This window comes from Vigna angularis, chromosome 8 (assembly GCF_016808095.1).
Source record: "Vigna angularis cultivar LongXiaoDou No.4 chromosome 8, ASM1680809v1, whole genome shotgun sequence".
Taxonomy (NCBI): domain Eukaryota; kingdom Viridiplantae; phylum Streptophyta; class Magnoliopsida; order Fabales; family Fabaceae; genus Vigna; species Vigna angularis.
In genome coordinates, this window is record NC_068977.1 from 28,835,382 (window position 1) to 28,850,682 (window position 15,301).

General features: G+C 30.9%; 2 protein-coding genes across 2 annotated transcripts; both read left to right on the forward strand.

Moving 5' to 3' along the window:
* The first annotated feature begins 3,420 nt into the window (after nucleotides 1-3,420).
* On the forward strand, nucleotides 3,421-4,668 carry LOC108344851 (carboxylesterase 1). Its single transcript, XM_017583366.2, has one exon. It carries the CDS (start codon nucleotides 3,616-3,618, stop codon nucleotides 4,591-4,593), a length of 978 nt encoding a protein of 325 aa, XP_017438855.1. The 5' UTR covers nucleotides 3,421-3,615; the 3' UTR covers nucleotides 4,594-4,668.
* Nucleotides 4,669-8,134: 3,466 nt separating this feature from the next.
* LOC108343785 (uncharacterized) lies at nucleotides 8,135-13,426 on the forward strand. Its single transcript, XM_017582172.2, has 6 exons — nucleotides 8,135-8,339; nucleotides 9,958-10,083; nucleotides 10,185-10,280; nucleotides 11,112-11,258; nucleotides 11,476-11,626; nucleotides 12,069-13,426. Exons 1-6 carry the CDS (start codon nucleotides 8,256-8,258, stop codon nucleotides 13,112-13,114), a joined length of 1,650 nt encoding a protein of 549 aa, XP_017437661.1. The 5' UTR covers nucleotides 8,135-8,255; the 3' UTR covers nucleotides 13,115-13,426.
* Nucleotides 13,427-15,301: the final 1,875 nt, after the last annotated feature.

Genomic DNA, 15,301 nt, shown 5'->3' on the forward strand with positions numbered 1-15,301 from the left:
TCAGGTCTTTAATTATGAATTATTATATTTCTATGTTGGATGTCATTTTTTAGTTATGTTAATGGTTACTCAAAATGTAATGATTTATTCTTATGTGTTCTTATTTGTTGTTATTATTAAATATAAGTAATAACTTATGATATACTTTGATGTTGTTTTAATGAAATGATTTGTTGAACAAATAATCAGATGGCCTCATCATCAACAAAAAGGCCAAGAAAAAGCCGTAAGGGAAAAGAAACTCTCACTGAGGCAGAAGATGCACCCCGTGTAAGACCATCTGTAGAGGAACAATTAGATCAACGTCGTTTTTTCACTCACAGTCATCAAATGGAAAACTATGCAGCTGATTTCTATACAAGGAGTATAGTGGCTCCCAAGATAATGAATTTTGATTCATTTACCGGTTCAGGGCTATTTTTCTAGCAGCATCTTCTATTTCAAGTGTTGAGCCAATTTCTTACATTACAGGGACCCTAGTATCTGGATTTAATCAAAGTATTTTATTCAAATATGAAGATATCATCAAATGTATATATGCTTAGTGAGGTAAACAAGAGAAAAATCAGATTCAAACCTGCTGATTGGTTGAATGTAGCTAACTTGAAGTACAACGGTCAGAAATTGTGTTATTCAAATATCCCACAAGACTTTCCATAGACCGCGACATGGCATTAGCTACAATGATCATACCAGATTTGCTGGGTGGTCAAGGTGTTTTAACGGTAGGTTGTTTGAATATTAATGATAGGCTTCTTCATTATATTATTGTGCATATGTTGTCTCCACGACTAGGGAATTTTGCTAGGTTATTACACGAAGATATTTTTATGATATGGGTGCTAAAAAATAATATAGCAATCAATTGGCCTCATCACATCATGCACCATATGCTTAAATGCAAGGCCAGTGACACACCGCTCCCATACGGTGTCCTTATCACACACATCATGCAATATTGTGGAGTTAACGTTGATGCCGATCCCAACACTCATATAGGGTCCCGACATCACTTTTCTATCAATTCTTTGAAGAGGATGAAAATTATTTATGTCAACGGTGTTTGGCAACACGATCTGGATGATGATGAAGAAGAAGACCAACCAGACCCTCATCAAAACAGTGTGCAGCCTCCTACACCTCTATCAAATGCTAACATGATCACTCAAATGTGGGAAGGATTACAAGACTTGAGACACAGAATGCAGGGTATGGAACAAATGCAGGTGCGGGTTCAACGCATTGAAGATAACTTGGCAAACCTTTCCCTAGAAATGAACCGCCAATTTGCTCACCTCAATCAAAATGTGAACTCGATTCTTCAGCATTTAGATGATTAAGTTCATCATATTTCCGATAATGTATTACATGACTTCAATATATATAACTTACTTTGTATGTGACTTTGAAATATTACATTATATATTAATGCTATTGTCCTTCACAACAGCTTTGGTAGTTTATTTAATTTTGTACTTTCTGATCTGCAAATTAGATGGACTCTCGAATCATTGATGAAGTGCAAAAACAAATTAATTTATCAAGAAGACTGTCTGCTGTTCTTGAACGACATACACAGGTCATGGAGCGTCGAATCACCATGGTAAATGCTACGATTCAATCATCTAATCCAACTACAGAACAAATTCATAACTTGTTACGGACTATGAACATTGAAGACCATGATTTAATCAGACAGTGCTTTGATTTTTTATCTTCGCATCCATCTCATACAAGACGTCTAATATGGATGCCAATACAATATCGTTTCAATGCATTGCAACGATACCTTGCTGAATCAACGTCATGAGGAACTATTAAAAGAATATTTGTATGTTGAATTTTTGGATCTTTTTTTTAGGTCATGTAATATTATAACTTGCTACTTAAGTGTGGTTGTTTGATTAATGTTAATCATTCTCACTTCAATGACTTATAAATTCATATTACTTCGTACTAAATTATTTTACAATTTAAAACTACATTTGAAAATACATTCATTTTACTACATTATAGTTTTTATAATTTTTAGACATAAATTTTTAACAATTATTCATAATTTTTTCCTCTTCATAAACATTTTTACAATTCCTTATAACATTACAAAATAACATTTTATAATACTTTTATAACTAGGGGCAATTTGGTAATCTTTAATTTTTACCAATTAAACTATTTTTTAAAATCTATCACATCAATCAAATCCTACACTAATTCTCATAAACTTTACTTCCAAATTCACTCTCAATTACCCAAAAATCCACTCAAAAAAATAATTAAAAAATTACCCTCAAATTCACTCAAATCCATTCAAATCATCTACCCCAAATCATCTCCCCCAAATACCCCCAAAAGAACACACCCTAAGTTTTTTTATATCGTCAATATTAGATTAGGATATGATAAAGGATTTATGGATAATCGTCACTTAATTATTAGAACAATGATTAAAATAAGAATTGTTGTTGAAAGAGTGATTATTTATATAATTTCTTCTTCTTATTGTACTGCGATTCACTCTTCTCTATTATTCTGTCACCATTTTTGTTTTGTGACACAAAATTCACTATTGTACCACTGAAACATTGTCACTGTCATAGCTATTAATATTAATATATGTTTAAACCATAATCTTTGTATTATAATTTTTATTTTATTAAAATATATTTTGTTAGGGAAAATAAAATTAGAGTTCATTATAGAAGAATTAGAATTAAATTATATTAGGATTATATTGTGAAAATTTATTACAATTGTGATTATTAACTCTAAATCATGTTCAACAAACGGTATGTTAGAACACTCAATATTAAACAATGACATCATCTAACATAAAGAAACACAGGACCATCTAGTAGATAATATAACAATATAAAAAATTACTTAAACCGTCCAAGTTATGTTATAAACGACATTTTGTTGCAACATTTTAACAATTTTATGTTATTCATAAATTCTATATATAGACGTCGGGACTCTATATGTGTTAATAATGTCGTATGCAATATGTATTGTCTTATTTATATATAGAAGATTCTATTGTTAATACAAGTTTTCTTTCAATTATTTTTTGTTGTATTATTTTTATTATTGTTCTTTCGAATTCAATAAGTATTTTTTATTTAAAAAAGCTCTTAAGTGTTCTTTCAATATGTTTTTAATTCTTAAATTCCACAACAAAAAGTTACTTTCTAATATTAACAGAAAATGTATTTTGAAAATAAAACTAACTTTTATTACGATTAAACATGAAAATAATTTCATCTAATATTTTTAAATACTAGATTTTAAATATGTTTTTAGTTAATTCACTTTGAAAAAGTATATTTTACTTTTGAAAAAGAACTAAAAACAAATTCGTTCTAGACACTAAAATCATATTAACAATATTTTAAAAAATGTCACCATATTTGAATTTTCTTTTTCTGGTAATGTCTGTATCTTGTAAAGTCTATTTTCTCTTTCCTCGTGACTTATGAACATGTATGGTTGAAATTTAAAAGATAAGATTCCCATCAGCGATAAAGAAAATGCTGGTTCACTTCACAGCTTTTCTACACACTGCAACAAACAACACTTTCATCATCTTCTTCATCGGAGCCTTCTTCCACCACCATGTCTCATCAACAGCAGCAATCCATTGATCCCTATCGCCACCTCGATCTCGTTCTAAACCCTAACGGCACCCTCACTCGTTCACGTCACCTTCCAATCACACCACCAAATTCCGACCCCACTCTCCCACTTCTCACCAAAGACATAACCATCAACCCACAAAACAACACCTGGCTACGTTTATTCTTGCCCCAAACGGCACTATCCTCAAACGCAGAACACCAGAAGCTGCCTCTCATTATTTTCTTCCACGGAAGCGGTTTCGTCGTGGCCAGCGCCGCCAACACCATGTTCCACCACTTCTGCTCCGCCATGTCCGCAGCCGTCTCCGCCGTCGTCGCCTCCGTGGAGTATCGCCTCGCCCCGGAGCACCGTCTCCCGGCGGCTTACGACGACGCAGTGGAAGCCTTGGAGTTTGTCAGAAACAGCCAGGAAGAGTGGCTGACGAAACACGCCGACTTAGGTAACTGCTATATCATGGGGAACAGTGCGGGAGCAACAATCGCCTACTTCGCGGGCCTACGTGTGGCCGACACGGTGCGTGATCTTGAGCCGTTGAAGATCCAAGGGCTCATATTGCGGCAGGTGTTTTTTGGTGGGGTTCAGAGGTGTGGGTCCGAGGTGAGGTTAGAGAACGACGGGGTTTTGCCGTTGAGCGTAGCAGATTTGCTTTGGGAGTTGGCGTTGCCCGTTGGCGTTGACCGTGATCACGAGTATGCGAATCCGAGGGCTGAGAAGTGGGTTGGGAAATTGGGGAGAGTGAGGGATCTAGGGTGGAGGGTGTTGGTGAGTGGGAACGGTGGGGATCCGTTGATTGATCGTGAAAAAGAGTTGGTGGAGATGTTGAAAGAGAAGGGTGTGGAAGTAGAGAGTGATTTTGAGGAAGAAGGGTGTCATGGGGTTGAATATGGTGATGAATCAAAGGCTACAAAATTCATTCAAGTAGTGAAACATTTCGTTTCCTCGAGTGATGTTTAGTGTTTAAGAATGTGATTTAAGTATTTCTAGACATACATACAAGGATGTTTGTTATATTTTCATATATTGTGTTTACATTTTGGTGTGATCATTTGATTCAATCCGCTTAGGGAAAGCTATGTGCTTATTTTAAGAACCATATGTTAGTTGGTGTGTTAATGTGTTGTGGAATGTTTGGATAGAGTGACCTTAGGAAATAGCTGAAACGAAAACAAAGTTTCAAGGGACTTTAAAAAAAATGTTATAAGTATTTATCACCTACCAAGATTTATATGAAAAATCTTTTAGAGATCCTTTTCATGGATTTCTTGGAAAGCTTTCTCTTACCTCAATGTTATCATTAGAAAATTTAATTAGCAACTTTTGATCCTTCTCATCCTTATCTTCATCTAGCTTTTTTCAGATCCTCTTTTAAGATTATTCTTTGGGTTGTCCAATTGTCCTCTAATTTTTATAGTTTTTATAGGTGAATTGAACTAACACTAATTTTTCAAAATTAGGATGATAAACAATAGTTGAATTGATTGAATAGATTATCATGAATAAGATTAGATGTAGATTTAAATATCAAATCATGAAATATTGATACAATATACCTTATGCAATATAAAGAAAGAGAAATACATAAAAAATTTAGTGATTCACTCCATCACAACATATACATATAGATGTTCAACTACACTTACCTAAAGAAAGCTCCAAAATCAAAGTAGTTTTTTCAACATTGATTCTCTCCTAAGAAATCAATATTCAAAATGACCCCAAAATGAATTACACACTTCTTCATGTTCTGTTTTTAGAAATATTTATGAAAATCTAATGTGTTATTGCAATTCATTATACTATTTTAATTTGTCAAAATAAAAATTAAAAGTTTCAATAAACTAAATTGTTGTTTTAAAAAGTGATTTTAATGGATTCATTTCAATCGATTAAACCAAAATTATTAAATGACGGCAAAGTCAAAATTATATACTAAATGAAATCAAGGTATTAAGAATTCATGAAACTCATCTTAGTCAATACAAGCTCAATACAAATTATTCACACCTTCACTAAATATTTGGCTTCATGAAATCTTCAAATATATTTAGAAGATAGTTAAATTTGTTAAATTAAATGATCAATAGTTTAACAATTTTACTATTAACAATGTCATTTTTCAAACACTTCCTTTATACGTAAAGTGTCACTTCAAAGAAAACATGTAATTAAATTAAAATATAATTTTTTAATTATGTTAAGTAAGAAACTTAGTTTATGATTCGTTTCAATGGAAGAGTCAGTCTTCTTTAGAAAGAAAAAGATTAAGAATTTGAGAAATTAATAATTTTTACTCGATTAATGTAATGGTAATTAGATGTGTAAATTGAGTTATTAGACAACATTTAAATTACTTATGGGATAAGACTTTAATTTCTTGTAAGTAAAAAATAAAAAACTTTAGATCACATACAAGTCATATTTGTCAATAAAAAGCCCATACTCTTCTCTCAAACACATGATTATTAAAACTTTCAAAATCTCAATATACTTATTTTTATTTGAGATGAATGATTTGTTTATAATGCATCTTTTATCAATATTAAGATGATTTCTCATTAATTAATGATGACTCATATTTACTATTCAAATTGTTAAGTCAATCAAGTAAATTATATAGCCATTTTTAATACATATTTAGTATCACTTATCTTTCATATCAGTTATGATTATTCTTTATTTTCAAGAGTGAAGATACAAAAGTTTACAAAATATGAATTTACAACTTAAATATACATTTTTCATTATAGACTCAAACAATATTTTTATTGTTTTTAATAAATTATAAATTTAATCATTATTCTTAGTAAAAACTAAAAATCAGTGTCAACTTATTACATAACACCTAAAAAAACTTATAAAATTAATAATTTAATAATCAATATGTGCAGTACTAAAATTTTTAAAAAGGGTTTACTCTGCATTTCTGAAGTATTTCTCGAGTCATCTTTTACTTTTCCTTAAGATAAACTCTCTATACTGTATTTTTATATCTTAAAAAAATAATTAAATATAAAAATAAAAATTATAGAAACCCAAGAGTAGAATTGTCAAAAAGTGCTGATTGAGACTTTGGAATTGAGGCAAACACAAGTGGAACCAAGGGGACAAATGAGTATTTTAACTCAACTTAGTGAATTTTGTTCAAACAAGTACTATTCAGTAAAGTACAAAAGGAAGAAAGTGAAGAAGAAAATTTGGCACAAGTTTCAAATTTCCACCATTAAAACAAAAAAGAAAAGTAAAAATAAGAATAAGACGAGATCTTAAGTCGTGTAAAGGAAGAGCAGACACAAAAGGTTAGAAACACCCCTTCATAATTTTATAAAATAAAGCACAAAAATTAAAATACTTATTATAAAGAAAATTCACACTATAAAGACACAAAAAGTCAGAACAACCCTCCATAATTCTATAAAATAAAATAAGATTAAAATATGTTATCATTCCTACTCTTAAAAAATTATATTTAATAAAATTGTTTTCATAAAATTTTTACAAAAAATTTAAAATTAAAAAGGTCATTTTTTTTGGAAATATTTAAAGTTACATAAAATATATAAAGAAAAAAATAAGTATTAGAAAACTTTAGTTTTAAAGATGTGCAATCCAATGCACACATAGGAAGGTACATATATAAATAAAAACCACATTCAAACATGTCGCTTGGGTATAATAAAATTGAGAGAGAAAGATTAATCATCCAAGTATAAACTCGTTTTTTTTAATTTAATTTAAGAGTTTACGTTTTTCATCATACTGTTTTTTCAAGGAAGATATATCTTTTTCAAGAAGTTATAATTAAATAGGTAGTTAAAATTAATTAAAAAAATATAATTTATTATCTTTACCATAAGTTTAGACAAAATAGAAACATCTTTTATATATATCATGTAAAACTTTTTATATAGATTAGGACACACATAGAAAAAAACTGTAAAAGTATTAAATTTGATTTTATATTTTTAGTTAAAGTTATTTTTCTATCTTTCAAACCTTAGTTTGACCTAAACTACTTTTAGATTGATCGTCACACAGTAAGCCATATAAGCCATCTAGATACTAGACTCTCTCTATCTTTCTCTTTTCACAGCATTCTTTGTTTTCATGTTTTTTTGGTACTTATATTTATGTTCTTTATTGTTACCATTTTGATGTATTGGCTATTATCATTTGATGCCTGATTGACTATTATTAATACTTTGTAATTTTTTATATTATTTATTCTATCGGATTATACATAACAAAAACAATAACATGATAAAAGTAATTTCTGAAAGACAATTCACTCTATAATCTGACCATGATAAAAAAAACATCTTAAGAACATGAGCTAAAAATGTTTTAAAGCTCTTTCTTAATAAAGATATTCTTTGATGGATGTAAAAAAAAAATGAAAGAGAAAGATACTAAATTGAAAAGAAAAAAAGAGAGAGCGTATCTATTTTTGCATTTGCAGCACGTGGTCATGCAATTTATTTTGTTATTAGGTGGAAGGTACTAAGGTAGTGTCTAGTGCTTATAGCTAGCGGCACTCATCTCACCAAAAGAGAAAGAAACACACTCTAAAATCTTAGGCATTTTCTATTTTCCGGCCACCACCGATAATCATTAGAAGAATGGAGAAGACGGACTCCGATGACCGACTTCCACCAGGTTGGACTGTGGAAGTGAGAGTGAGAAAGAATGGTAGGAGAGACAAGGTAATTTTAGCTTCGACCCTCTAATAATCATGCTTTTTCTTCTGGGGTTGGAGTATTTTTGTGAACTTGTTTCTCTCACACTTGGCGCATGTTATTCTCTATTGTAAATAAAGTTGTGGTTGTTAAGTGTAGCCTCTATTGTTGTTTCAGGTGTCAACATTTCAAAGAAGGGTTTTGAGCTTCAAGAAGTTTTGTTTTAATTTTTTTTAACTCTTGGATGTAACTTAATCGGCTTTTGAGATTTAACCTTTGCTATGCATGTACTTTGTGAACCCTTTGGAGTTTGGACCATGTCTCTTCAGAAAATTCTTTTCTTTTTCTGAAGATTTAAAAGGGAGTCATGATTTTGGTGTGTTTCTTATTTTTTGTTCGTGTGAATGGAAAGAGAAAAGGAATCATAAACTTTGGATGATACTTTTTGGCCTGATTTTTCTTTTACTAGTTGAGGTTGGTGTCCTTCCAGCATGTCATATGTTGCATGTGTGTGTTGAACATTGCATGTCTTTGAAATAGTGAGACTGACTGAATGCATAGTGAAGCTAGGCTCATTTGAGATTTAAACTATGCTTTGCATGTAATTTGTAAACCCTTTTGGAGTTTGGATTATGTCTTCTCAGCAAATTCCTCTTTTCTGTTTTGAAACTTTAAAAGGAAAACATGTTTTTGGTGTGCTTTTTCATTTTTTTGTGTGAGTAGATTAAGAGGAAAAGAATCATAAATATTGGAACAAGTTTTTAGGTTGGAATCTTCTTTTATTAGTTGAGGTTGGTGTCCTTTTAGCATTTCATATGTTGCATGTGTGTGTTGAATATAGATGTCTTTGCAACAGTAGGCTCAACAGTGGTGTCTTCCAAACAGCCTTATTAAGGGAATTGTTTTTCTGATTTAGTAGATTTTTGAATGATGATTTTAACTCTGGAAAGAATGAAGGAAGACACTGAAAAGGAAAAACAAGTTTAGAAAGTTGTTTATGCTTAACTTTTCCTTATGGTTTAACATTATTGGCTCTTAAAATTTAAGACTGAGAGTCATTTTGATGTTTCTTCTCAATTGTAGTAATGTGTTAAGAAGAAAATATAATTAAGTTAACCTCGAAGCTAAAATTAATTTATTATGAAGTTTATCCAAACTGACATTTGATCTTTATCATTCATCACTATGTCCATTTGTTTCAAAAGAGAAGTAAAAGAAATTGGGTTAAAATTTCATTCAGGTGACTTATTGGTATATATTACCTTTATTGTTTTTGAGTATTGTTACTAGGGAATTATGCTATAATATTGAGGGGAGCAGAAAAAGTTGACAATTAATTATTAGTGGTTGGTTATAAGTTAAATTATCTACCTCCTTAGTAGTCTATTATGATTCTATCATGATTTAGTAAATTTTAAATGAAAATCCATATATGTTGGATTTAACATCTTTTTACCCTTTAATGATTGTTGATAAAATCATATTATTTAATATTTAGTCTGTGTATGGCTTGAATGGTTTGAATAGTTGCTTGACAATAATTTAATCTGATTGGACCAAGGAGCCAAGGAGTACACAATAGTCATAGAAACTTTATGATGCAGCTCAAATCTTATTCCTCTTATTCAAGTTATATTTATTGCAGTACTACATTCTCCCCTCAAGTGGACTAAAATTCAAATCCAAGGTGGAAGTATTTCGCCATATTGACAATGCTAGTAACAAAGACAATGCTAGTAACAAAGTCAGCATACAGAGAATCTCTCCTAATGTCTGTCAAGAAAATTCTTCTTTTGATGACATTATTTTATGTTCAATATGTATCTGATTGTATAACTTATGTGGGAAAATTTGGTTATTCAAGCAATCTAGGTTGTAGTTGAGAAAGCTATTGCAGAAGGGTTACCACCAGGATGGGTAAAAAAGACCAGAATTGCAACAAAAGGAGATAAAGTTAGAAGAGACACGGTAAACAATTCCTAATTGATTTTTCTCTTGAATTGTTTATTTGTAGCTACACTTTTTAAGAGAGGCGGGGGCTGGTGGAACTATGTCCAAATAATCTTTACAATGCTCTTAATGAGCATTTTCCATATTGGTATTCATCTGATTGCTTTTGTAAAACTGTTTGTAACTAGATCTTCTGACCTGCAAAGTTCACATTAAATGTTTCTGTCTTCTATCACTTTACAAATGAAGTGATGATGCCTTGTTCAGCTGTGACAAAAATGCTGATTATTTTTGTCTAGCATATTCAGTGTTTCTCCAAAGATTGTCTGTTTGAAAGTCCTGAGAGTACTCCACGCATCCCTTAAAATCAGTCTCAAAATGCAACTAGTTCTTCATTTCACTTTGATACTTTTCTTTTCCTTAATCATTAATGCCTTGGATATACCTTATCTCCCCCTTCGGTGTCCAACTAAGAAAATTGCTTGGATTAGCCATGAATCTAGGCAACTGTGAACATGATATCTGCCCTGTAGCTATGAGATAAATTATCTTCTAAAAGCGTCTTCCTTTCCACCATCACCTTTCTGTAATTATTCCTCTAACATTCTCTTATTGTTCGTTCCAATTTAATGAAACTCATACATATTCTAGAGTCTATTCATGTCCATTTTGACTTTTACTAAACTTCAAAAGTGTGCAGTCATATACTTCTGATTCATATTACTACATCACTTGAGCAGTAAGAGTAGAAGGATGTACAACTTTTTATCTAGATTTTCTTGGCCTTTATGTATCACCAATCAATGTAAAAATAATTAATTCACCCTTCTAATTTGTTTATATATGCAGTACTACATCGACCCTGTAAGTGGGTATACATTCCACTCAATTGAAGATGCTTATCACTATCTTGAATCTGGAGAGATGGGAAGGAACACATTCAAGCCAAAAGATGAAGACAACAATGATACAAATTTAAAAGATGACAAATCTCCGGTATGGGTGGTCATAATTGTGCTTCTTTTAGTTTGTCTATTCATTAATTAGTCTCACATGCTAAACTTTCCCTTCCACTCCACCTTCCCCATCATGTGATTTTCTGTGTGGATTTAAATTCTCTAAGATAGGCATATTAAAACTGGAGAAGAGAATCATTAATGCTACTACTAAGGTTTGTACTTATACAAATTTTCTGTCTTTGTGATTTCTTCAGTCAGCATGTGTGACCATGAAACCAACATTATCAGTTAGCATGGCTCAGAGCTCAACCTTGGACAAGGTATCAAATTATCAACAGATTCCAAGATCTGCTAGTTCTGGAGAACATATGCATATGTCTGACTCTAACTGTATTTTCAATCATGGTAAAGTTCCCATCTTTCTTTGAAGATGACAGCATTGAATCCATCTAATTAGATGCAACTAAATGCTATTATTGCACTGCTCTTCACCACTTTAGTTTTGTTAGCTTATTTTTGGTGACTGACATTTGCTTATGAACTTTATATGCAATTATGCTATCTTGTGCAAACCAAGATATTTTTTTCATGCAGTTACAGTTTTTGTATTCAATTCTTGTATAAAATTAAAAATTTGTTCATTCTAGATAAAGTGGAAATCAAGAAGTTTTGTATTTATGCTAAATTTTTCTTTTCCCATGTTAATAAAGATATTGCATTTGTTGTGAGTTTATTAAATGATTAGGTGTGGTAGGAAATGATTTGACCAGTTCAGTTCTATCACGAGGTGAAAATTCAGATCAGAAAGAAGTGAAGGTTGGTTTTGCTGAAAGTGATTTGGTTTCAGGTTGCACTAACAAAGATACCCAAGAGAAGAAACTTCAAGAAAACACAGAGACAAAGCAAGGAACTGAAAAAGTGCAGGCCCAACATCATAAGTGCAGAAACAAACACAAGAAACAGATCAATTTGCCTCGCCGTTCTTCAAAGCGTCTTGCTGGAATTAAGCTTGATCCTGTTCCAGAACTTAAAACAAGAAATCGAGCACGTCGAGCACGTCAAGCAGCGGTTAAACAATCAAGTGAGGAAGAAACCATCACATATGTAGATAAATCTCCCAGCAGCTTGCATGATGATCTAGCTAAACAGCAACTAAGTGGCAAGGATAAAGAATGCTTCACTTTTTCACCTTTGGAGAACAATGCTACTGTTGAAGAGTGTATGAGAGTCACTGAAAATGGAGATAAAGTTGATACAAAGTTAGATTACAACCTTGGCTTTCCCCTCAAAGAACTGCTGACAGACCCTTGTATTGCATTTGCAATTCAAACTCTCACCGGGTTAACATTTGAGACCTCCAAAAACTCACAAACTTCTTGTGAATTAAAAGACATCCAGCATTCTGAAAACTCTGCAGTCTCGGGTTGTGAAGGACAAGGTAAGAAATGCAATGATGGGTTAGGTGACAGTGTGTTCTCATCTCCAGGGAGCCTTGCTACTTCTCAAGAACATGCTGGTGATGCTGCCAAAATCGATATGAAAGCCAAGAATGAAAATACATCACCATCTTCTGAAAAAACACTTGACATGTCATGGATGGATCCATGTATTGAATTTGCTATAAAAACTCTCACTGACTCCATCCCATTAGACTCTGATCAAAACCCCAAGAACTGCAACCAACACACTGAGAAGACAATGTCAAATGTCAGTTTAAATAATCCTTACCAAACTGACTACTATTGCAGCCAATACTTTGGCTCACAAAAGCCAATGTTTACACAGTCTTTTGTGGATCCATCATTGAAGCACACCAGAAATATTGGTATTGGAAATTCTGCTGGAGCAAGACTCTCTCAATGTGGTGAAGGTACTGGAAGGAATGTTTGTTAGATCAAAAACCAGCTTAGTACAGTTAAGAAAAACTATAGAAGGCTTCCTACTCTATGAAAGCTTTAACTTTTCCCTTTTGGTGGTATTTTGTTTTGTGACCCCTTTAAGTTGTGATCCTATGTATTGTGTAGAACTTGCTATGGTAGTTGTCAGTCACTATATCATGTTAGTTTTTGACTGTAGAACTATGTCTCTAATGACATCTAATGTGTGTTGACTGTAGAATCTTTCCATAATGTGACATCATAGTTCTAACTAGTTGGTTTTGTTCTTGGTGCCAAGAATTGCATTCCTTTAATGTGTAGAATAAGCCAAAAAATTTATACTTTGACTTTGATGATGATAAGTCAAGAAATGATGCAAAGTTTTTCTGCATTATTATTTAATCATATACTTTCAGTTTATCAGAAACGAATTTGTGACAGTCACATTATATAGTAATGATGTAAGGAAACATTAACTTTTAAATCCTTTGTTTTAAAATTTGCATAACAAATATTATACTTATAATTTTTAAAACTCAAAAGTAAAACAAAAATAAAATATTATTTCCATAATAGGATAAAATATGTCATTGTCCTTTTATGTTTTTATTAAATTTGTTCTTGGTCTTATATCGTTTAGAATGTTTATTTGAATAAGTTATTTCCAAATTTGAGTTACTTTGTCATTTTGTAGCCAGGCTCTGAAGTACTTTACACATTAAACTTGTCAAAATAAATTGTAACGACTAATTAAAAATTTAGTATAAGATTTTCATTGAAAGGGTATCATTGACTCCAAGGAAAAAAGAGAGATTAAAATAGATGTTTCAAAAATAAGGAAATAAACCTGTTTTGTTAGAAAAGGATAAGAATAAAAATATGGTTTATCTTTTCTAATAATATTCTCAAATAAAATAACTCGTAAACTTCTCCAATTAATGTATGGTTTTGCCTATAAGTGAGCTTTTAACTAGAACAATATTTTTAAATCCAATTTTATATATATATATATATATATATATATATATAACCTTATAAGAATTACTCACTTGCGTGTAATAAATTTATATATACCACTTGGTAGTGGAGAATGTGACCTAAAGCCTAATCCATGTGAATTTTGTATGGTGTCACGTGATTGAGCGTCACACTTTAAAAAAAGTAAAAAAGGTTATAAATGTGGTCACGTGTCAACATTATCTCGAATTGAATGTTTCACTCAACTGAGAGCCTGCAAGTGAAATAAAGTTATTGAGAGAACCTTGATACCTACTAATGGATGTAACCTTTTTATGCACTGCATTAATTCATAATTAGGCACATTTGTTAACTACACAACTGAAAAAAGAATTTTTACATAATTAAATAAATTTAGAATTGTAGTTAAAATCTAGAACTTTTAATGATGTTTGCAACTGTGGTCATCCCATGATGACGATTCTATAGGCTAGGGTCATTGTATGTTGGGCTAAAATTGTTAGTGTATAGTGCTAAAAGTTTGATTTTTATTTTATGTATTTCAGAGGCATGTATCTGAACCGTTGAAATTTTCTTTCTTTTTTTAGTTGGTAATGTGTTTAACCAATTTAATAACATCTATATGTATATCCACAATCAATGATATATAGTAGTTTAATATCAATAATCAAAATATAAATTATCCTTTATTAATAAAAATACATTCGTAAACTAATATGCTATATTTTAAAAAAATTATAAAGTTCAAAATGTTAAAAATTATAAATATAAAAATAGAAATTAAAAAGATAGAACTGAACGACTAAAAACTATTGTAATATGTCATTATTATAATGTGTTCTAAAAATTGATAAAGTAAGTTGTTTATGTTGATATACTATACCTGATGACTTGAGTTAAACGATTATATATAAATGAAATATTATGAAACACAATAATTTGAAAATTATGTGAATTACTTAAACATAATTATTTGTTATTGTAATAATTCAAAAAAAATTAAAAAATATCAATTAGTAAAGTACTTAATATCATTATGTTAACCATAGTATTAGTAATTAAAGGTTAACTGATTCACATTTCAGTTTTTAGATAAGTTTGTCTATTGAAGTCTTTCATAATACATTCAAAATAAAGTCATTATAAGAATTTCAAAATATAACTATGAACTTAATGTTGTTTTTCAAAAGAATAGATATATGGATCTAAGGTATTCTTATATTAA